This window comes from Bubalus kerabau, chromosome 8 (genome assembly GCF_029407905.1).
Source record: "Bubalus kerabau isolate K-KA32 ecotype Philippines breed swamp buffalo chromosome 8, PCC_UOA_SB_1v2, whole genome shotgun sequence".
Lineage (NCBI taxonomy): Eukaryota > Metazoa > Chordata > Mammalia > Artiodactyla > Bovidae > Bubalus > Bubalus kerabau.
In genome coordinates this window covers 115,139,013-115,161,588 of record NC_073631.1, presented here as the reverse complement: position 1 = coordinate 115,161,588, position 22,576 = coordinate 115,139,013, and the positions used below count along the sequence as shown (strand labels likewise).

General features: G+C 46.1%; 1 protein-coding gene and 1 long non-coding RNA gene across 3 annotated transcripts in view; one reads left to right on the top strand and one right to left on the bottom strand.

Annotated features, from left to right (window-relative positions):
• The window catches only part of LOC129658457 (contactin-associated protein-like 2), a 41,098-nt gene extending 38,295 nt beyond the window's left edge, over positions 1-2,803 (bottom strand). Inside the window, exons 1-3 of the mRNA XM_055589414.1 lie at positions 2,789-2,803; positions 1,562-1,694; positions 245-484 (exon numbers count right to left, since the gene is read on the bottom strand). Of these exons, the coding sequence (XP_055445389.1) occupies positions 245-484; positions 1,562-1,694; positions 2,789-2,803 (388 nt within the window). The remainder of the gene's footprint in view (positions 1-244; positions 485-1,561; positions 1,695-2,788) is intronic.
• Positions 2,804-14,928: 12,125 nt separating this feature from the next.
• Positions 14,929-21,926, top strand: LOC129659634 (uncharacterized). 2 transcript variants are annotated; one of them, XR_008718162.1, is made up of 3 exons: positions 14,929-15,212; positions 20,379-20,527; positions 21,165-21,926. It is a non-coding gene; the product is annotated as an uncharacterized LOC129659634 (long non-coding RNA). The 2 variants fall into 2 exon arrangements; XR_008718163.1 differs by lacking the exon at positions 14,929-15,212 and adding an exon at positions 18,643-18,769.
• Positions 21,927-22,576: the final 650 nt, after the last annotated feature.

Below are 22,576 nucleotides of genomic sequence, written 5' to 3'. Positions count from 1 at the left end.
GCAGAAGAGTCAATAATACAATATTCCTTCCCTTCAACTTATTTACTTCTGGCCCAGAGCAAGAATACAGAGGTACGTTTTGAGCCCCGGAAGCGCTAAGCACCCTGTTCATACCTTCCTTCACTTCCTTAATCCCCCAACTATGTCACCAGCAATGTTCTGTTATTAATCCCCATTTTACAGAAGAGAAAACTGAGGCTTAAGAAATAAAGCATTCTATCCAAGACAGGGCTTTGGACTTTACCTGAATCCAGGTGGTCCAAGTGCCAGGGGTCGGTGGCAGACGACATGGGTGACAGGGTGAGCGGGGAGGCCCCGCAGTTGGATTCCACCAGCTCTCCCTGGATGTGCACGTGAGCTGAGGCGTTGGTCTGCCTCAAGGCCGCCTTGAGAGGGGCGATTTGGTTGAACTGGACTCTGGAGAGGCAGCCGGTGAATCCCGGGGTGTTGTACTTGTGGATCTCTTGGTCGATCTTCCCTGTTTCTAAAAGAGAAAGAAAGAGAAAGTAAAGATCATGTACACTCACTAGATCAGAGCAGTAGTATACTCTTGTCTTTGAACATTTGTGTCCAAATCTTACTCTTGGCTTTCAGTTTAAGATACTATGTTCTTTCAGATGAAACATTAATGACTGGATAAGGCTTTAGGGCTGGAGACTTCACTTTAAAAGGACCTTCTCTGTCACTGGAGAACGCGGTAAGAAGAGTAAGACTATATTTGCTAAAATAAAATCCATTCCTAATTACCTTCCAGCTACTTGAGATGTTGCTGAAACTAACAACACTCATTTGGCTCTGACTGACTTTTCACCTCTGTTCTGATGCTTCAGTGACTCTCATATAACTTCCCAGACCTCCTGGTAGGTTAAGGTTTCCTTTTGTGCCTCTTATTTTCTTCTTTAGAATTCTTTAAAAAAAAAAAAAAAGAAAAAATGATTCCTACAGCCTATAATCCTGGAGAAGGGAATAGTAACCCACTCTAGTGTTCCTGCCTGGAGAATCCCATGGACAGAGCTTGGCGAGCTACAGTCCCTGGGGTTGCAAAGAGTCGGTCGGACACGACTGAGCGACTAACACACACACACAGCCTATAATCAGGCATTTTCTTTCTTTAGAATCCAGTCCTCTGGGAATTCTGAGGCTTCCAGAATCCCAGCTAGTGTGGGAAGGGTGTTTTGGGAGTCAGGAAAGTTTCCTAATTCAATCACAAACATACAAATGCATTTAAGAATCATCACCTCCCCTAAACCTGTAAGTTCAGCCTCTTCTCCTACACTAACATTCAAATCAGGGCTGAGTCTGGGTGGGGGCATTTCCAAAGTACTGTTTGAATTAATATAAACACACACTGGGACTTCCCTGGAGGTCCAGTGGCTAAGACTCTGCACCCAATGCAGGGGGCTCGGGTTCAACCCCTAGTCAGGGAACTAGATTCCACATGCCACAACTAAAACCTGGTGTAGCCAAAGAAACAAAAAAATAAAAATAAATCACATGGGCTTCCCTGGTGGCTCAGATGGCAAAGAATCTGCCTGCAATGCAGGAGACGCAGGTTTGATACCTGGGTCAGAGAGATCCCCTGGAGAAGGGAATAGCAACCCACTCCAGTATTCTTGCCTGGAGAATTCCACGGACAGAGGAGCCTGGCCGGCTACAGTCCATGGGGTGACAATGAGTCGGACATGACCGAGAGACTAAGCACTCACACACACACCCATCATACCAGTTAAGCAAAAGCAAGTGTCTTCTTGACCATGGCCCTGGATTCTAGAACCTACCAAGCAGAATGAGGAGTTGAAGGAGTCCTAGGCCCTCCTACTCCATGGTTCTTCTCCGTGTGGTTCCTGGACCACCACCATTAGCATCACCTGGGAAGGCGTTAGAGCTGCAGGGCGTGGCGCCCGGCCCTTTGAATGTCAGCGTGCCCTCCAGGTGATCCTGATATGGTTAAGGTCTGAGGCCCACAGCTAAACTATGGGCAATGATGATGCAGGGCTTCGAATCCAGGGGGTGGGCAACCAGCTCTCCAGAGAAGAGCACAGAGCTTGTATCCGGGTGGGAGACTATGCTAACAGGATGCTGACCTTTTAAATACAAGGACGTGGATGTGAGCTATTCACCCTTCCACTTGAACTGTGGAAAATAAAGACTTTGGAAAACAGGAGTTAGATACTTCTTTAAAAAGCTGGGTTCAGAGCAGGTGATGTTTCTAATGGGGGAATGCATACAGGTGAAATAGTCTTGTAAAAAAATTTACTCCTCCATTAATTAAAGAATAAATCAGTGGTGAAGGGAGCTTTCAGACCTTGAGGGCACAAGAAATGAATGTATTGATTATTCATCACATTAAAAAATCAGTGTATTGGCTGGCCTGCACTAGTCCCATGTAAATTTCGATTAGTAGAAGAGATGACAACAGGGGCGACGATGATGAAGACAGTAATTCTGGGGATGCTCATAGGGTCTCACTTAGACAAGTACATAAAGAAATTTTAATTAATGGTTCTCCATATTTTTCTTCTGCTGCAAATTTCAGTCTGTGACTCTGAGCTAAAGCACATTCCATTTAAGATGGAGAGGCAGGGTGCAGCCGCCACTGTGTACAAAAATCCTGCCATCAGGATGTGTCCTGAGGGTTCCTCTGATGACCAGGAAGAGGCTCTGGTCCCACCGACACCTGCCTTTTTCCTCCCTTGCCTTTTCCTCAAGGCTTGCAGGCTACACGGCGATCCATTCTTCATCTCCTCATCTATTGTCAGAATCCCTTGTTCTACGTTCACCAACTTGCCTTCCAGGCAGACATTTCCGGTATTTTGTTTCCACCCCCTCCCTCCACATTGGCTCAGATGGTAAAGAATCTGCCTGCGATGCAGGGGACCTGGGTTTGATTCCTGGCTTGGGAAGATCCCCTGCAGAAGGGAATGGCAACCCACTCCAGTATTTTTGCCTGGAGAATGCTATGGACAGAGGAGCCTGGCAGGCTACAGTCCATGGGGTCGCAAAGAGTTGGACACGACTGAGGGAGTGATGAACACTCACATCCTCCCTTCAGCAATCTGCCTTCTCCTGGAGCATCCTCACATCAAGGAGACCTGTGAGGACTCTGATCCCAGGGTAGGGAGGAGGAGCTCAGCTTCCTGCTATTTCTCTGGCTTCATCCGTAGTGGTGGCACCAGAATAAATAGCCAATGGTGGCAGGAAGCTGGGAACGACCTCAGCTCCATCAGCTGCTTCCTGCCAATTAAAGGAGGGTCACTTTGGCCTGTCCAGCTTTGGAGTAGCACTCCAGAAGGAAGATTCTGGGACTGGTGGCTCCTGCCATCTTGTGGGACTTCAAGTCAGTTCCATTCCACTCACTTTATCACAGGTACTGGCCCTGTGGAGCAGAAGCAGGAAGGCAGACAAATCCAAGGATTCACCTTGAGCAGCCCTCCTTTGGGGGATCTCCCCACCCAGGGATCGAACCCACCTCTCTTACATCTCTTGTATTGGCAGGTGGGTTCTTTACCACTAGCGCCACCTGGGAAGTGGAGGCGGGCATGGCAACCCACTCCAGTATTCCTGCCTGGAGAATCCCGTGGACAGAGGAGCCTGGTGGGCTACAGTCCATGGGGTTGCACAGAGTTGGACACGACTGAGTAACTTAGCATGCACGCATGCATGCACGCACCCTGGGTAGCCCACAGCCTCACTGGGGAAGAAGCATACAACCCGCTAACTCGACTTGTGAACACAAGCTGTCCAGTAACAAGAGTCAGTCTTTGTTGAACCCTTAAAATGTGCTCAATGTCCCATGCAAATAGGACATTTAATTCCTAGAAATACCCTTGGAGGAGGGAGCATTGCTGTCCCTGTGTAATGTGTGAGATAATGAGGCTTAAGATCTACCTGCTGAGGCCAGGCAGAGACCCGGGCTTCAACCTCTACAATGTTCTGAGCAAACTTTGTGCTTGGTGAAATGATTAAAGTCTATCCCCTGGAGGAGGATATGGAACCCACTCCAGTATCTTGCCTGGGAAATCCGATGGACAGAGGAGCCTCGTGGGCTGCAGTCCATGGGGTTACAAAGAGTTGGACACGTCTGAGTGACTGAGCACACACATGGTAAACCAGGGAGGCAGGCCTGCATGGGGTTCTGGAAAGCACTTCAGGAGGAGTAACACTAGGGTTTTTTCGGTTTTTGTTTTTGGTGATAAGAACACTTAACATAAAAGCTACCCTCTTAACAAATGTTTATGTATACAATACAGTCTTGTTAAACTTACAGGCACTCTCCTTCTTGCATAAGTGAAAGTATGCACCTTTGACCAACATCTCCTGATCCAACCCCCCACCCCAGCCCCTGGAAACCATGATTCCACTCTTGGCTTCTATGACTGGCTATTTCAGGTGCCTTATGTAAGTGGAATCATGCAGTATTTATTCTTCTGTGTCTAGTTTATTTCACTTGGCATAACATCCTCCAAGTTCATCCATGTTGTAGCAAATGGCAGGATTTCCTTCTTTTTTAAGGCTGAATAATACTTCACTGTCTACTTTATTTTCTTTATCCATTCCTCTGTCAATGGGCATTCAGGTTGCTTCCAGGCCTTGGCTATTGTGAATAGTGCTGCTCTGAACATGGGAGTGCAGACATCTGTAAGGTCTTGATTTCAATTCTTTAGTGAACATACCCAAAAGCAGAATTGTTGGATCCCATGGTAGTTCTATGTTTAACTTTTTGAGAAACCTCTGCACTATTTTTCATAGTGAATAAACAATCCCCCATTCCCACCAACTTCTCCACAAGCATTGGTGAATGCTTGTTATCTTTTGTAGAACTAGGTTTCGAGAATGAATGGAATGAGAACTCCAGGTTGAGTCTTTTGTGAGGTTTTGGTTCTGGGACCTGGGGGCCTCATATGAGGTCAGAGCTCAAGGCCAGATTGGGAAAGACCTTGAAGATCGTGTTAAGATGCTTGTATTTCAGTAAGAAACTCAATGATATTTAAGCTGCAGGGGATTGTGGTGGGAACCACATTAGATATTAGATTAGAAAGATAATTCTAGGGGAGCATAGTTATTGCTCTGAGCAGGTCTGCAAACACCCTGGGCAAAGACAGGGGTTCTTCTCCTTGAAGTAGGGCCAAGGCAGAGCTACACTGTGGATAAAATGCCCGTTCTTTACCAGCATCCTTTGCTCAGCCACTGAAGAATCTATGGAGACTCCATTTTGGATTTGTTTCCTCTGCTAGCGAGGTGGGTAAGACACTTCTGATCCTGGCTACCTTTCATATGGTCCTTGACACAGTTTCCTAAACTTTAAGATGGGCAGGCTTGGGACTTCTGGTGGTCCAGTGCCTAAGATTCCTCCCTCCTAAGGCAGGGAGCCTGGGATCGATCCTTGGTCAGAGAAGATACCCACATGCCAGAACTATTAGAGCTGTGCCGTCAAATATATATATATATATATATATATATATATATGTATATGTGTATATATATATTTTTTAGAAAGGGCAAGCTTCTGATCACACCGCAGAAAATGAGTGGTCTCACGGCTGTATATACCTGACAGTTCCCAATTTACCGTGTGGTCCCCACTTCTTAAAGAGCTGTCCTCCCCTGTTTCCTTCTGACTTCAAAAGAGGGGTAAGTGTCACAAGGCAGATGGCCAGAGGGGAGCCCAAGGCAGGGGGTTCTGACGACGACCAGGAACCAGGGGTACAGAGGGAGGCAGGGACTCTAGGGGCCAGGCTCTGCTTTAGCTTTTCCCCGTCTGTGCTTCCTCTCTATTGGGGAAACCCCCCAGGGTTTCAACCGTAGTTCTTTTCCTAAAAGGTGGCTGGGTCACAAAGACAAGGGCTCTGATGCCCAGGAAAGCAGAACCAATACTTTCAAACCCGGACAGTGTCTGGATGTGCTTCTGAAGACCCTTGGCTGAGACCCGTTCCCCCTGGGGGCCACGAGTACAACAGATGCTCTTGTCTCTTCAGGGCCAGATGGTTCGAACTCTGGACCATGTGATAATGACATTAAGAGCTTCCACTATAAACCAAAATTGGTACATGTGTGAGGTACTGTGTTGAGTACTTTAAAAAATTATTTATTTGGCTACAACAGGTCTTAGTTGCGGCACAAGGGATCTCTAGTTGTGGCATGTGGGATCTAGTTCCCTGACCAGGAATCGAACCCCAGGCCCACTGCCGTAGGAGCACGGAGTCTTAGCCACTGGACCACCAGGGAAGTCCCTGTTTAGTACTTTTTATGCAGTATTCCACTGTTTTCTAACAACCCTGTGAGCCAAACAGGATTATCCCCACTTCACAGATGGGATGGTTTCAAACTGTGGTGTTGGAGGAGACTCTTGAGAGTTCCTTGGACAGCAAGGAGATCAAGCCAGTCCATCCTAAAGAAATCAGTCCTAAAGGAAATCAATCCTGAATATTCATTGGAAGGACTGATGATGAAGCTGAAACTCCAATACTTTGGACACCTGATGCAAAGAACTGACTCATTGGAAAAGACCCTGATGCTGGGAAAGATTGAAGGCAGGAGGAGAAGAGGGCGGTAGAGGATGAGATGGTTGGATGGCATCACCGACTTGATGGACATGAGTTTGAGTAAGCTCCGGGAGTTGGTGACGCACAGGGAGGCCTGGCATGCCACAGTCCATGGGGTCGCAAAGAGTCGGCCACAACTGAGCAACAACAACATAGATGGGGAAACTAGGGTTTGGAGAAATTAAGGTTTTGTCAATGAATGAACATTTATGCTTCATACAAAAAAGCAGAGAAGTCACACGTTTCATATTCTCAATTTCTCTCTGAAAAACAGACTATATTATGGAGTTTTATATTCATTTGGATTTGGGGCATTTCTATTGAGGGACTCTTCATAAGAATGGCACAGTGAAGTTTTGTTTTAAAAAAATTTAAATGGCTATTAGAGACTCCTTTAAGACCATTGTTTCAGTAGTGAGTGGGGCAATAATAAAGACTTTTCAAAATGCTGTGAACTGATGCAGAGCCTTTCCAGCATCGGTTAAAGCACCAGCAAGTTCTGTAAACACTTATCTGGGATAAAAATCTATACTACTTAAGGACATCTAAGAAATGACAGTAACACTATCACCTTAGTGCCTTTGAGCTCCTTAAAACTAAATTACGTTAATCTGTGAAATTCATTGCACTGGGGTTCTAGTGAAACCAAATATTAAATACGATTTACTGTAAGAAGCTACCTTCTGTGTGGAGATGTCTTGGCTCAGGGCTAATCTGGGGGAAAACCTGCTCAAAGCATGCAAATTTCAGAGATGCAGTCACTCCTGAAATTAAGTTCTCAAGCTGTCGTTAGTACTTTAACGTCTTGTATTCGTGGTGATATGGGTTTTAGAAAATAGCCCATTAAAAATACTGATGCAATTCCGGGTGAAACCTTAAAATGAAATGCTCTTGACAATACTTTTAAGGAGGGTGCAGCAATTACACCGCAAGGCATTAGCGTGCTCTCCAGGCTCTTTCTTACCCAGTTGCTGAATACCGAGTGACAGGCAGGAGTGTTTGAGAAATGAGAAGAGGAAAGGGCACTTGAGGAGCAAGAAATGCGGGGAGAAGGAAGCCAGACCGGTCGAGGACCCGACTGTGCGAGGACCTGGAGGGCACCCGGGAGCCTCCTCAGCGACGGGACACGCATTCTGATCCAACTCACAAAGACATCTCTCATTTTCCTTTAAGACGATTCAAAACGCATCTATATAGGCTTCTTGAGTATCCCATGGAATCTATTCGAGGGCTAATTTTTGTCGGGTTTTACACTTTTTAGGATTTTCTATCAAAACTCCTTTCTTGGGGGATGTGATATTATGAAACATGAAATATCACCATTAACTTAATGTGTTACTGTTTATGAAACAGAGCCCAGGGATCTTAGAAGGCTGATGAGACCTGACGCAAGGTTTTTGCTAAGGCTCTGCTGTGTGCCCCTCACTGTGCCAGGGGCTGAGGGGGTCAGCCTTTTAGAATTTGGGGGATCAGAACGGGATGGCAGACCTCCCCTTTCCTCTGCAGAGACTGCAGGTACCATCGGCCCAAAGCATCGTCCCTCCTCTAGTCCTGCCCTCAACTCTCGGGAGGAATATGTCCCACTGACGGCACTGGAGATGGTTTTACGTTACTCACAGACTGGATGTTAAATAACATCCAATCTCAGGGTGACAAACTTAAATTCCTCTCAATTTTCTTTCCATCCTGCAAAGATAGGGTCTTAGGTTGGCACCGGTTGGGACTGGACTGTATTTTCCGCCAACCATACCTGCTATGTTCCCTTTTTAACAAAGAAAGAATGGAACTGGACACTTCTGGAGGCAGGAGTATAGAACTTCACATAGCAAGCACTACGGGTATTTCATTTCATGACCACATTGCAAAATTTCCAAAGGAAATTATAAACATTTTCCTTTTAGCATGCGTGCCAAGTTGCTTCAGTCATGTCTGACTCTTTGGAACCCTGTGGGCTATAGCTTCCCATGCTCCTCTGTCCATGGCATTCTCCAGGTAAGAATACTGGGATGGGTTGCCATGATCCCTCCAGGTGATCTTCCCAACCCAGGGATTAAACCTGTGTCTCTTATGTCTCCTGCATTGGCAGGTGGGCTCTTTAACACTAGTGCCAACTGGGAAGTCCTTTCAGCACAGATTTAAGCTTCCCAGATACTCAGATGGTTAAGAATCCGTCTGCAATGCAGGAGACCCAGGTTCAATTCCTGGCTCGGGAAGATCTGTTGGAGAAGGGATAGGCTACCCATCCAGTATTCTTCGGCTTCCCTTGTGGCTCAGCTGGTAAAGAATCCACCTGCAATGTGGGAGACGTGGGTTCGATCCCTGGATTGGGAAGATCCCCTAGGGAAGAGAAAGGCTACCCACTCCAGTATCCTGGCCTGGAGAATTCCATGGACTGTATAGTCCGTGGGGTGGCAAAGAGTCGGACTCGACTGAGCGACTTTCACTTTCACTAAGTAAAAAATGGTAAGTCCATTTAAAGAAAAGTATTAATAACAGTAATGTAGGTAAACGGAAATGGAAAATATGTAACTGGAAATGGCGAAAATTATACCATCGGACCTCCAACCCTTGATTCTCGGTGTTAGTGGCCTCTGTTCCCTTCAGATGGAATTCCACCTTCCTCCATGATAGCCGTGATTCTCCATCACTTAGAACACCGTGGTCCCCCCGCCCTTCAAAAGGGGGGCTCCGAATGACTCCCCCTCAGATCCGGCTCCTGGCTCTAACCACTTGGCCCAGGCATGCTCATTCCCTACCCTTACAGGCCATAAACCTGAATTTGTGCCTCTACTGGACTTACAGTTTCCTTGAGAGCTAACGTCCCTCATTCAGTCCCTGTGTCCCACGGACAGTCTACACCTGGCGAGAAGCAATCGGCCGGTGACTGCTTGCTGACCACACCGGAACTGAACCTTAATGTCCGTCATGCAGTTTGCTTGTGCCGGAAGTGCCGAGCACTCGGGAAAGTTAGGCGCAGCAAGGTTCACTGGGGGCCAGAGTTCATCAGCCTCAAGGGCAAAGGGCTGTGGAACGTGGCCTTGGAAAAGGAAGGGGAAGTAGTGAATTTAGATCCAGTAGATCACTATATATTTACTTCCAGAAGTACTATTACCTGTAAATCTGTCCATCTCACTAAGAACACACTGGTCTCTGAAAATACTATTGTGTGGCTCTTAAACTGACTCTTCAGCTAAAGGTGAATATCCAGTGTTACATAAACCCTTTAGAGCACGGCTATATGGGACCTAATGAAATGAGTAGGAAGTGGGCTTGAAATCGCTGCTAGGCTGAAGATGTAAATAATCTTTGGAAAATCACGCTGGGATGAAGTTGCTGAGCAGTCATCTGGTGTAGACTTGAAAACATGGGCAGGTCCTGCGGGGCTGGCAGCCACCCTAAGTGGGGAGGGGACCCTCGGGTTAGTGCTCAGCACCTGGGTTTCACCAGGTGAAAGTGTAGAATGTAGCTGGTGAGAGTGCAGCTGGTGCGGGTATGAGGGTGTCCGCAAGCTTCCCATTCGGCCATAGCTGTAATAACAGGAGCCTGAATGGGTCTCAGAATTGATTATTCCTAGAATAAACAAGTGGGAAGCAACTGAAACAAAAAGATTCCCCCCCAAACCCCAACCAAAAAAGTCAAAAGCATTAATCTAAAAAAGCAACACCAAACCAAATAAACCTCATTCCTCAATTCCAACATGATTAAGTCATAAACACTAGGCAGGGCCCTGAGATGCTGGAATCTGGCTTCAGCCTTAGCTCCTGTGCTTACAGGCAATGTGTTTTGATCAGTGATGTTTTGCGGACCAGCTGCCTTTCAGAAGATGAACAGCTAGAATTAAATCCATATACATAATTGATGTATAAATTATGCACCCTGACTTTTTATTAATCCCTGAAAGAAAGACACTAATGAGATTTTGTTGTATCTATTATATGCTTTTCTCTTTTATGAAGGAAGGCAGGACTAAGATATGCAGGTGTAATTTAAACAGCCCTTGACCTGTGACATATGCTAACTCAATCACAAACGGCAATCTGCAGGCAGAAGCAGAATCTTCGATTCCTTCTACATCATCTGTGCTACGTTTCAGTTTGTAAATCCTTTCCCAAGGATTGAGAAAACGAGGTTTTTTTTTTTCAGAAACATCAGTAACAAATGTCTTAATATGAAAATGGTAGCCTACTGTACTCTTTTGCAGAATGTTACATTTGTATTTGTATAAACTGATCACAGTCCCTCAGCTTTGGGGGACAAATCTATATATAGAGGGATACAGATCTATGTCTATATATATAAAGAATATGGATGTAAAGTATATAGATGTATGTGTGTATATATATATAGGTGTGTGTGTATATATATATAGATATGTATATATAGATGTCGATATGTATATGTAGATATATAAACTACAAACTTACCATGATTGCTAGTTAATACAACACACTTGTTATGGCAGAAACCAATACAATATTGTAAAGCAATTATCCTCCAATGAAAAATAAATAAATTTAAAATATATAATATAGCTGTGATTACAATATGACGGGAATGATATGATCCTTGTTAAGAACAAAAGCCCCAACATGGAGTCAATTATGCTAAGCTCCAGGTCACCAAACTGAGGCTTAAACATCACAACATCGGCTCTGTCAACAGTGGAATCTTAAACCAGTCCATCAGGAATCATCTGATCAGCGCTGGTTAGGTAATCTGTTTGACCCATGACATTCATTGGAAAAGACTCTGATGCTGGGAGGGATTGGGGGCAGAAGGAGAAAGGGACGGCAGAGGATGAGATGGCTGGATGGCATCGCTGACTTGATGGATGTGAGTCTCAGTGAACTCCAGGAGTTGGTGATGGACAGGGAGGCCTGGCATGCTGCGATTCATGGGGTCGCAAAGAGTCGGACACGACTGAGCGACTGATCTGATCTGATTCTCTAAAGGAAAGTAACTTTGAAATAACCAACCTGTCTTTTTGCCAGTATAATCTCAGTGTTCCCACTCCTTTCTACCTATAAACAGACTTTCACTTTATACAGATTCTTAGTGCTTTTTATCTGCTAGATTGAAATGCTGCTGGTTCAAATCAATTTTTGCTCAAAACACTCTTAAAATTTTTAATATGCCTCAGTTTACCATTTAAAATCCTTTTGCTGTTTCCAAAACGACAGACATTTGGCTTCACACAGAGGTCACACTGAAATACGGTTTTCCACTTTTCTCTGAAAGTTTTAGGTTGTCAGATGTGAGACAGAAAGCTGGGTGCCCCTCCCTTTCTGCAGCCTCGGGGTGCCCTGCCGACATGCATGATTTTTCCAGGCAAAGAATAACAAGCTCTGCTGAAAGTGACAAGACCTTTCAGAAAAGTGGACGTACCCGTCAGTCAAACCACAGAGCTGTGTGTGGTGCTCTGGTTCATTAGAGACCAGGCTGGTTTTACCTCTCAAAGTCTCAGTAAATACAGGCTACGTGCCCAGCTACCTGCTACTGGAGAACAGAACACATGTGTATGGTCTGAAAGTCCCACGAGCTGGAAATGAAAGAACTTCTTACTCATTGGGTTTTATTCCATGTTTGCTTAAAAAAAATTATTTTATTTATTCTTGGCTGAGTCTTCATTGCTGCACGAAGGCTTTCTCTAGTTGTGGATGAGCGGGGGCCACTCTCTAGCGTCTGGGCACCAGCTTCTAATCGTGGAGCACAGGCTCTAGGGTGGGCACATGGGCTCTGCAGTTGTGGTTGAATGGGCCTAGTTACTCCGCGGCATGTGGAATCTTCCCTGAGCATGGACTGAACCAGCGTCCCTTGCATGGTGAGGCAGATTCTTAACCACTGTACCACCAGGAAGGCCTCTGTGTTTGCTTTTGCATCGTAATGTATTAGCAGCACAAACAGAATCCTGTGTACAAAATGACAAAACTGTATGCCCTGCTTCGGCTAAAACTTTTCTTTGTGTTTAAGCTTTGGAAAGCCCTACTGAACTGTAGCCAACGCTATAAGGAAAGTGGGTGTCAGCGCCTAAGTTTCTTCCTTAGTTCTTCTCCCAAACATTGAAGAGCATTCCAGCCACAACCAGCCCATGGTCAGTTGACGCTAACTCCATGGGGAGTAGGGGAATTTGGGGCAACCAGAAGAGGAGGGAAGGGTGCTGACCTCATACACATTGAGAGCCGCATAAAGAAGTACAGGCTAGGGACTCCCCTGGTGGTCCCGTGGCTAAGACTCCACACTCCTAAAGGCAGGGGGCCCAGGTTCCATCCCTGGTCAGGGAACTAGATCCCTTGTGCCACAACTAAGACCTGGTGAAGTCAAATAAATAAATAATTAAAAAAAAAAAAAGTACAGGCTAGGAAAAGCATCGGAAAATTTTGAAAAACGAATGTATTACATTTCCTGATAGTGTCAAATTGAATGATTCAGTAAAATAAAAAGTGGTTTCCTTTCCTAGTTCTCACTTAGTATTCTAATTCCTGCCCTAGAAGGCCACTACGGCCATCTTACCCAAGAGAAGAAAATCCTTCAAGGACTAAGATTACAGGACAGTGTAAACGGGAAAGTGTTAGGAAACAGACACCGAGGCAGGGGTGGAGGGCGGTGGAGTTCCCAGGGTGATGAGAATGTTAGGAACACACAGAAGAGAGCAGAGCCCTGTTGGCAGAAAGAGCCCTGGGATGGGTCCCCTCGACTTGCTCACCATGTTGTATAACTAACATAAGAAAGAACTCACGCCTTGGGGCCCTGATGCATGCAATGCCATCTAGAAGATGGAGCCTAAATGCTCTGAGGCTGAACCCCCAAACTGGACTGGATCGGTACTTGAATCTGAACTCTACAACTGTAACTGCTCAGGATGCCTCGGGGTCCCCTCGGGGGTCCAGACCTGGATGCTGGAGTCAGGATGTGGCCGGGCAGGCCTGTGGGTATCCGAGTGTATTCCCCGCACCAGTGCCTTTTCCTCCGCAGTTCCTCTAAAACCAACACCCTTATTTTCAGGAGTAACAGCCTACGAGGTTGGGGAACACGGGCAGAGGCTATCAACATTCAGCATGCTCTTAGGTATCTCATGACATTTTCATGGTCGAGGCTGGTCTGCGTGGGCTCACAACTGTATGAGTGGCATTTTAAACGTAGATTTATGAGGAGATGCATAGTGGGGGAAATTTGGTCAACGGTGGATGTTGGCTTCTGCTCACAGCGTCACTGGCTTCCCAGGCGGTGCTAGTGGCAAAGAACCCGCCTGCCAACGTAGGGGACGCAAGAGACGCGGGTTTGATCCCTGGGTTGGGAAGATCCCCTCGAGGAGGAAATGGCAACCCACTCCAGTATTCTTGCCTGGAGAATACCATGGGCAGAGGAGCCTGGTGGGCTACAGTCCATGGGGTCACAAAGAGTCGGACACGACTGAAGTGACTTAGCATGCACTGATGTTAGCTTCAAGGGAAAATTTTAGGGGTAGGATTCCCGGTTGACGTCTTATTATTAATGCTTTGGCCATTTGGATAAGGACATCCATGGCATATTGATGGAAATATGTGTGTCTCACAGCATTTGGTGGAAAGGGATGTCTCTATATAAGATGACAGGGTTATGACCCAAAATGATACCAAGGGGCTGAAATGATGGCCTGGATCTGACTAGAAAAGTTGAGGAGACACGAGTGCTTACTTTCTATAGCTGGACATGCCACCCTCCCCCCATCACCATCAACATCAAGTTGGACAGGACACACCTAACGACAGCACACACCCCCTCCTTCTTCCCTCCTCGACCCCAGCGCAACAGGAGGAGGGCATTTTAATCATGAGCACTCTAGGAGTTAGGGGTGCGATGGGGTTGAGTCAGGGAAAGGACGGGGTGCCGATTCTAGCCCAGGAGGTGGTTTATGAGACTGTCCGTACAGTGGTCAGAATAAACCCAGAGAGGTGCTGAATTCAGGATGGATCATTCTGAACCAGGCAGCAATAATCAGTTAGGGTGTGTCCAGTGGAGGCCACCACTCTTGAAGCCATGTCTCCTATGACAGAGACGAAGGAACCGCAGAGGTCTACTACCTGATGTTTGGATCATGGACTGCTTCCCAGATGGTTCAGTTCAGTCACTCAGTCGTGTCCGACTCTTTGTGACCCCATGGACGGCAGTACGCCAGGCTTCTTGTCCATCACCAACTCCCAGAGCTCACTCAAACTCATGTCCATTGAGTCGGTGATGCCATGCAATGATCTCATCCTCTGTCATCCCCTTCTCCTCCCTCCTTCAATCTTTCCCAGGTGGTACTATTGGTAAAGAACCCACCTGCCGATACAGGTGATTTAAGAGATGCAGGTGCAGTCCCTGGGTTGGGAAGATCCCTTGGAGTAGGAAATGCAACCCACTCCAGTATTCTTGCCTAGAGAATCCCCACAGACAGAGGAGCCCAGTGGGCTACAGTTCATAGGGTTGCAAAGATTCGGACGTGACTGAAGTGACTTAGTACACACGTAGCACTGTAACTGAAGCCTCAGCCCCGTGTGGACTATGAGTTACTCCCGATTACTCTGGTCTAATCTATTTCAAGCGCGAAGCGAAGCGAGGGTAGAGCTGATGTGAAGAAGGCGCTGAGCTCGCATCTGTCGCCAATTTACCTAAATCAAGTGACTTCGGGGACTCAGGCGGGGTTTACAGGTCTGTTGATTTTCCTTTTCCTTTGAACGAAGGACTGGGGCTTCGCTGTGAGGTGTTTGCTCAGGGGGGCCTTCATTTCAGCTCCGACTGTGCGAGCTGCGTGCAGTTGCCCAGCGGGGCACCTCTCTTATGCCATCATTACCTCTCCTCTCCTGGAGACCTGTACCTCCCGACAGCGCTTCTGTCTCCACTTCAAAAGGTGCAAATTACAGCGGCCGCGGCACCTTGAGAAAACCCATTTTCCCAGCACTGGAGTCATTTTCTCTCGGTATCATGCTGCGTGCTTTGTTGCAGAGATGGTCGGAGCTTAAAGTATTTTATGGGGCAATGGCATTCATCTCTCTTCTAAGATATGTTATTGTGAACCCTAGGCATCTTGGGAAAACGGAACCAGCCTGGAAGAGCTGGGTTTTTTTTCTAGATAACTGAGGATTTAACTCTTCTGGCATGAGCACACTGCAGGTTTCTCACGGAATTATGTATCTCGAAGGCTTTCTTAGCTCCAGGATACCTGAAAACAGGGCCGTATTCTAAATTTCAGAGCCTTTGGGCACTTTGGCCTGCCCGACCCAGGGATCGAACAATGTCTCCTGCATTGGAGGTGGATTCTTTACCACTGGGCCATCGGGAAAGCCTTAGAAAAATATCCAACCAGTATTTTAGGTCTGTGATGGTAAAAAGGTGGATATGTTAATATAATATGAAAGTGAAAGTGAAAGTCGCTCAGTCATGTTTGACTCTTACCGTCCATGGAATTCTCCAGGCCAGAATACTGGAGTGGGCAGCCTTTCCCTTCTCCAGGGGATATCCCCAACCCAGGGATGGAGCCCAGGTCTCCTGTGTTGCAGTTGGATTCTAAACCAGCTGAACCACAAAGGAAGTCCTATTTATAATATATTCACTCATTTTCTTTCCCCGAAAAGTTCATTTTTTTTTCCTTCTGATTTTAAAATTCAAACATTTGCATGAGTCCCTAAAAGTATTAATACTCTGGCTCCAGGAACTACAGTTACTGGACCTAATGGGTATGTCAGCCTCTGCAGAACATGTCTGGTGACATTTCTTGGTGGCTTGGGCTGATCTGGGGACACTGTTTATCATGCCATGGGGACAGCTGTGAAGCAACCCTGGATGGTGCATTTTTGAATAAAGGTCTGAAGCTACCTTTCTTTTTGGTCACTGGTCTCTTTATGATCAAGGTGGAGTAAGAACCATTTCACTACACTCTGGCATGGCTGCCTTCATGCAGGAGTCACTAGAAATCAAAAACCATTCATTGCTTGCTCCCTCCTGAACATCATCTTTATCTCCACCAGCATTTTAAAAATCGTGAAGCATTTTAAAAATAATAAAAGACTCATCTTCTTCAAAAAATGACATTTCTTTAGCCATGATGCTATCTATTTTTCACACATCTTTTCCTCAATGTTTGGTCCTGGGCAAGATTCCCTGGAAAGGTTGTGCATTTAATTTTACTGCAAGATTGAGATGAAAGTCTTATACACATCAACTTTCTCATGGAATCTTCACTCACTTGTTCATTCATACAGGATTTATGGAATAATGACTGTAGCGACTCAGTACTGAGAAAGAGTTTTGCCTTTGAGGACTATCATTTACTTGCATATTATATGGTGTATTCTGAGAACATGCTGAACAGTAATATTATTTGTTGTATGAATTAATGACTGAATGAGTAAGTGAAAGACGAAAGGGCTACATCTTTAGGGGCTTCCATGTGGCTCAGCAGTAAAGAATCCACTTGCCAATACAGGAGACACAGGTTTGATCTCTGGGTTGGGAAGATCCCCTGGAGGAGGGCATGGCAACCCACTCCAGTATTCTTGCCTGGAGAATCCTATGGACAGAGGAGCCTGGTGGGCTATAGGCCATGCAGTTGCAAAGAGAAGGACATGGCTGAGCGACTAAAGAACAACAAAATGTCTTTAGGGTGAGCTCAAAAACCAAGTTAGTAATAAGCAAAACAAATAGGAACGCGATGGGGTGATGGGAGGAGATATCATTTTAGACAGGGCATTTGGGGAGGCCACCGCTAAGATTACACTTGAGCTATGACTCAGCTTAAGCGAGGATGCTAGTGTCTTTATCCAGGGGACATGCACTCCAGGCAAAGGAACGGCCCTGAGACAACACATGCATGTGTGAAGGCTGAAACTAGGGGCTGGCCTGAGGCTGGATCCTGCTTGCCCAGGTGCAGACTGGCTGACTTCCAAGCTTCCTGTGAGAGCTCTGCAGCAGTGTGGCACATGAGCTCTGCGGAGTCCTTGTGAGCACCCCCGTGTCTGCTGGCTGAGGTGGCACTGTGGACCCTCTGCCTGCACACAGCCAGATGCTGGATGGATGGGTGGGCCCACAGGGGCCTGGGGCTGGGCTTGGGCACTTTAGGACAGGAGGGAAGTGGTGGCGAGATGGTGACCTTTAGTAACCCACAGCATAACAGCCCCAAAGCTCAGCACCTCCACAGATACTAGCATGGTGATCAGACCAGATCAGCCCCCAGAGCAAAGACCTGTTAGGATGCTGTTGTGGGTTGTGTCCCCTAAAAAGATACACTGAAGTTCCATCTCCTGGAAACCTGGTCTTTGCAGATGTCATCAAGATAAGATGAGGCTACACTGGATTGGGGGGGTGGGCCCTGCTCCAATGCCCAATAGTTTGGCCACCTGATGGGAAGAACTGACTCACTGGAAAAGACCTTGATGCTGGGAAAGATTGAAGGTGGGAGGAGAAGGGGACAACTGAGAATGAGATGGTTGGATGGCATCACCGACTCAATGGACATGAGTTTGAGCAAGCTTCAGGAGTTGGTGATGGACAGGGAAGCCTGGTGAGCTGCAGTCCATGAGGTCCTGAAGAGTTGGATACGACTTGGTGACTGAACAGACACTTAATCATACTTCCTCTTTGGACATACCAATGTTTAGTTGAACCAAGGAATAGTTACTAATACTTCTTGTTGAACAGTCCTGTGTTGGCACCATGAGTCAGAGACAAACAGCAGACCACAATCCCCTGCAGAGACCTCACTGTCGAGAACAAACACCAGCCAAGGCCAAATGAGACACAGGCCATGATGCACATTCAGATGCATAAAACCTACAGATCTAGATGGGGGTAAAAAGGGTCAAGGGCAGCCCACAGGAAGGGACAGCTGGAAAGAGCACTGGACAGGAGTAGGCTGAAAAGGAGGGGAGATAAGGGGATGTGTAGATCCCGCAACAAGGAAACCAGTGGGGCACAAACAGGGCAGTGCCACAGAGTGGGCTGGAGAAGGCTGAAAGCCCTCCTGCAGAAGACGGGTGGGCTTCATGTTTCAGATCAGTTTCTATTTGATTGGGTTAGCATGGGAGCATCTCTTAAAGGTCTTCTTTTTAAAAAAGTTGTGGTGCAACACACATCGCCCAGAATTTACAAGCACGGAGCAGTGCAATCAGGGCTGTGTATAAGTCAAGTCTAACTGGCATTGGTGGAGGAGATAGACTGGAGAAGACTCAGGAAGTGGAAACTGGAGGAGGAGACGGTCACAGCCATCCTAGGTGAGGGGTGGGGAGGGTCTGACGGGAAGGAAGATGGAGTGGAGCCAGGAGAGACTTCGTGTATAAAATAGAGGCTTCTAAAACTGTGCTTTTCATCTGCGAGGGTGTGGCAAATAGGAAGAAACGCAGATAAACGTCAGGCAAAGACAAAGATAGGAAAGTGAATATAATACAGAATGTGTGTGTGTGTTCAACTGTGTCCAGATCTTTTCGACTCGATGGGCTGTAGTTCACAAGCTCCTCTGTCCATGGCATTTCCCAGGTGAGAATACTGGAGGAAGTTGCCATTTCCTTCTTTAGGGGATCTTCCCAACCCAGCGAGTGGAGCTGCATCTCCTGCATTGGCAGGCAGAGTCTTTTATCACTAGCGCTACCTGGGATGCCCATAATAAAGGATCAGGGATCGAACCTGGGTCCCTGCATTGCAGGCAGATTGCTCACCATCTGAGTCACCAGGGAAGCCCATAATAAAGGATACTGATCGTTAAATAGGCAAAAACACCGGCATTTTCTCCAGGGGGCTCTGTTGTTCGAGCGTTCACGTCTTGGATCTTGGTTAAACCAGAATTCAGTCCAGAGGTGTCTGACGCCCAGGAGCCATCCCTTGGCAGCGTGGCCATCAGGGAACCAGAACTTCCCATCTGCATTATTTGTTTTGATGACACACCCCTGGTGACTGTTACTATCTGTGAGTTTATGGGCTGCAGAAAGCACATGACATATTTTTATATGCTATAATTCTCTTAAGTTCTAGTTATTTAGGGTGATTTTATAAGAGTGAGTGAATGGAAAGGTCACACATGCCAAGTGAAATGGAAAAAAGTGCAAACTGAACAAAACGATGCTGTTTTAGACAGAAAAATGTTTAAAAAGTGAATGTTGTGAATACTAGTAAAATGCAAATGTCATTACATTCTGTGTGCCTGCCACCACACAGGGGCATCACTCTCCTTTCAAAATGAAATCCTAGTGGTAGGTATGAATAGTTCCAGTTTATAGATCAGAAAACCAAGTCCATTAAGTAACTTGTCACATGGCTTATCCATGCAGAGCCAGTGTTCTTGATACTCAGTTCTGGTTTGCTGAGACCTAAGTTGCCATGGAAATGAAAATGTTCACTCAGATGATGGGGATTCAGGAAGCACATGGCGTGGCTCTCCTTAGTGATACAGACAGTCCTTTGCTGGATTCTGTTCCCCTCTAACTGTACGCTATATTACTTTCTTTCCAAATTCCATGAATTTTTTTTTTTCTGGAGGGAAAGAACTCCAGATAAATTGATGTTGATTCACAGCACAGGGGATCCATCATGTTTGAGCAGAGTATTTATTGCTAGCGCTCACATATGGGGACTCCACTCTGCCTCATTTCATAGGCTGCCTCCCAGGTCTGGAGTCTTTGAATAACTGGAAGCAGATTGATAAAGAGACTGAAAACAGGCTTGTTTCCCAGTAAAGGAAGAGCTCTGGCCCAGGATCATATGAAATCACAGATATTAAGTGTATAAAGTTAACTTGGCAAACTACGAACGCTTAGAGAGGAACAGAGAAAAAGCCGCCAACTGAAATACTTTTGTAATTAACTCTCTTAATGCTATTAATACTGAAAGAACAATGAGAGGATCTGGGTACCGAGTGTCTGTAGGAGCAGCTGGAGGCTGATGTATGGAGAAAGTGGGTCTGGTACTGTCTACGTCTGGAGCATCGTTGCCCACCCTCAGGACCAGAATGACAACATCAGCCAAACTTCCATCTTTCAGTGAGTGCACTGCTTTACATCCATCTCATTTAAGGGCAAGCTTTCCTTTGTTTAATCTATTCGGTAGTTTGGGAGGGTTTGTTTTGTCAGTAATACCACTCCTTTCTCTGCATCAGGGTGGGTCTGAACTCTCCATGTTTGCCTGGGGCCAGGGCATCCCAGGGAGTCCAGGGAAAGAGTTTCTATGTCCAAAGGCACTTCTAAATGGGGAGTGTGGATTTCTCACCAGTCAAGCAGGCTGCTGCTGCTTCTGGGACCTCAAGCATTGGAATGAAAGGGACACAGGGCAAAAGCTGGGCTCTGTTCAGAACCTGTGTGTTTCTGACTTTGAAGGAGCAGTGTAAGGAGCTGCTTAGAGGGGAGAGGTGACTCAGGAAAGTGAGAAAGCACTCCCTTGGGTAGATTCCCCTCCGCTCCCTGCCCAGCATCCCCAGCAGAGGCTGCCAACCCTTTTCCTTTGGGCTCCTGGGGGGCTCCAAAAAGGCCTGAGGGGGGTCTCGATCTTCACCCTCAGCACGCCTGGGATGGGACCAGCAGCTTGAAGGCTGCCCCAGACAGTTTCCTGGGTCAGTCCAGGAATGCATCTAAACCCTAACAGAGCTGGATAACTTGGCCCATGTCCATGATTTTTCTACAGAAACAGTTCAGAGAACTGAAGATTGCCTTGCTTATCAAGAGGAGCCAGAAAAATGCAATGGGAAAGAAATTCTTGGAATTAGGATTTGCTTCAAAATCCTGAATGCTGGTGTTTGTTTGACAGGCTTAAAACTGGGCCTCTTCAGTTTATCAGGAACCACAATGGACTCCTTGATCACTCCTCGCCACCTGCTAAGGCTCGCCACGGAGCGCTTTCATTTCCAGGGTTTGTCTGACTTTGCAAGTTGTGCAAGCTTGCGATGTGCCGTACAACTCTGTTATTCAGAGATGTGCATTTGGTTTTTCTCAAAATAACATGAATTTAAGGCTAAAAGTTAATTTCCTGGCTAAACTTTAGTCCTCATACAGGAAGCTTTTGATAATAGCTCTGCTCATTATGACTGTACTCAAACCAAAATCCTTGGTAATAAAAATGCCAGAAGCTAGAGACAGGCACACAAATACTAAAGGAATATAAAAGTGGATTCTTTTTTTGGTTTTTCTTTTTATCTTCTGAATCAAACTTTCTGAGTTTGATTCAAACTTTTGAATCAAACTTTGCATGCAGTAAATGCACCTATTTTAAGTGTAGACTTTTGATGAATTTTGCCAAATGTATACTTCTATGTAACAGCCATCATGATAAAAACACGTGTGCTTAAATTGAAAGTTTGTGCAAATTCTCATTTTTGCTTTCCAACTATTTGTGTGTGTGTGAAAACTCATCCCTGAAAACGAAGGTACTTAATTAAAAGAACTTTCACTCTGGTTGAAGACTCTTGAGAATAATTCTATTTGAGATTTTCAATAGCAGTGCCATTTGTATAAGAACATTTGTAGGACAATAGCTGATCGCCGAAGAATTGATGCTTTTGAACTGTGGTGTTGGAGAAGACTCTTGAGAGTCCCTTGGACTGCAAGGAGATCAAACCAGTCAATCCTAAAGGAAATCAGTCCTGAACATTCATTGGAAGGACTGATGCTGAAGCTGAAACTCCAATTCTTTGGCCACCTGATGTGAAGAGCTAACTCATTTGAAAAGACCCTGATGCTGGGAAAGATTGAAGGCAGGAGGAGAAGGGGACAACAGAGGATGAGATGGTTGCATGGCATCACCGACTCAATGGACATGAGTTTGAGTAAGCTCTGGGAGTTGGTGATGGACAGGGAAGCTTGGTGTGCTGCAGTCCATGGGGTCGCAAAGAGTCGGACACGACCGAGTGACTGAGTGAACTGAATATGGCATTGTGTGTGACATCTTATCAGATGATGTTGATTAGTAGGAGAGTTTTTGCCACTTAAGCCTTTTTTCTATTTTTTTTCCCCCAGAGACAAAAGGGAGTGCTTTATAGAGGGTGGAGCAGCAGGCGGCCCTTAATTTCCAGGTTCCGGGTGTACGCATCATTTCAGAAG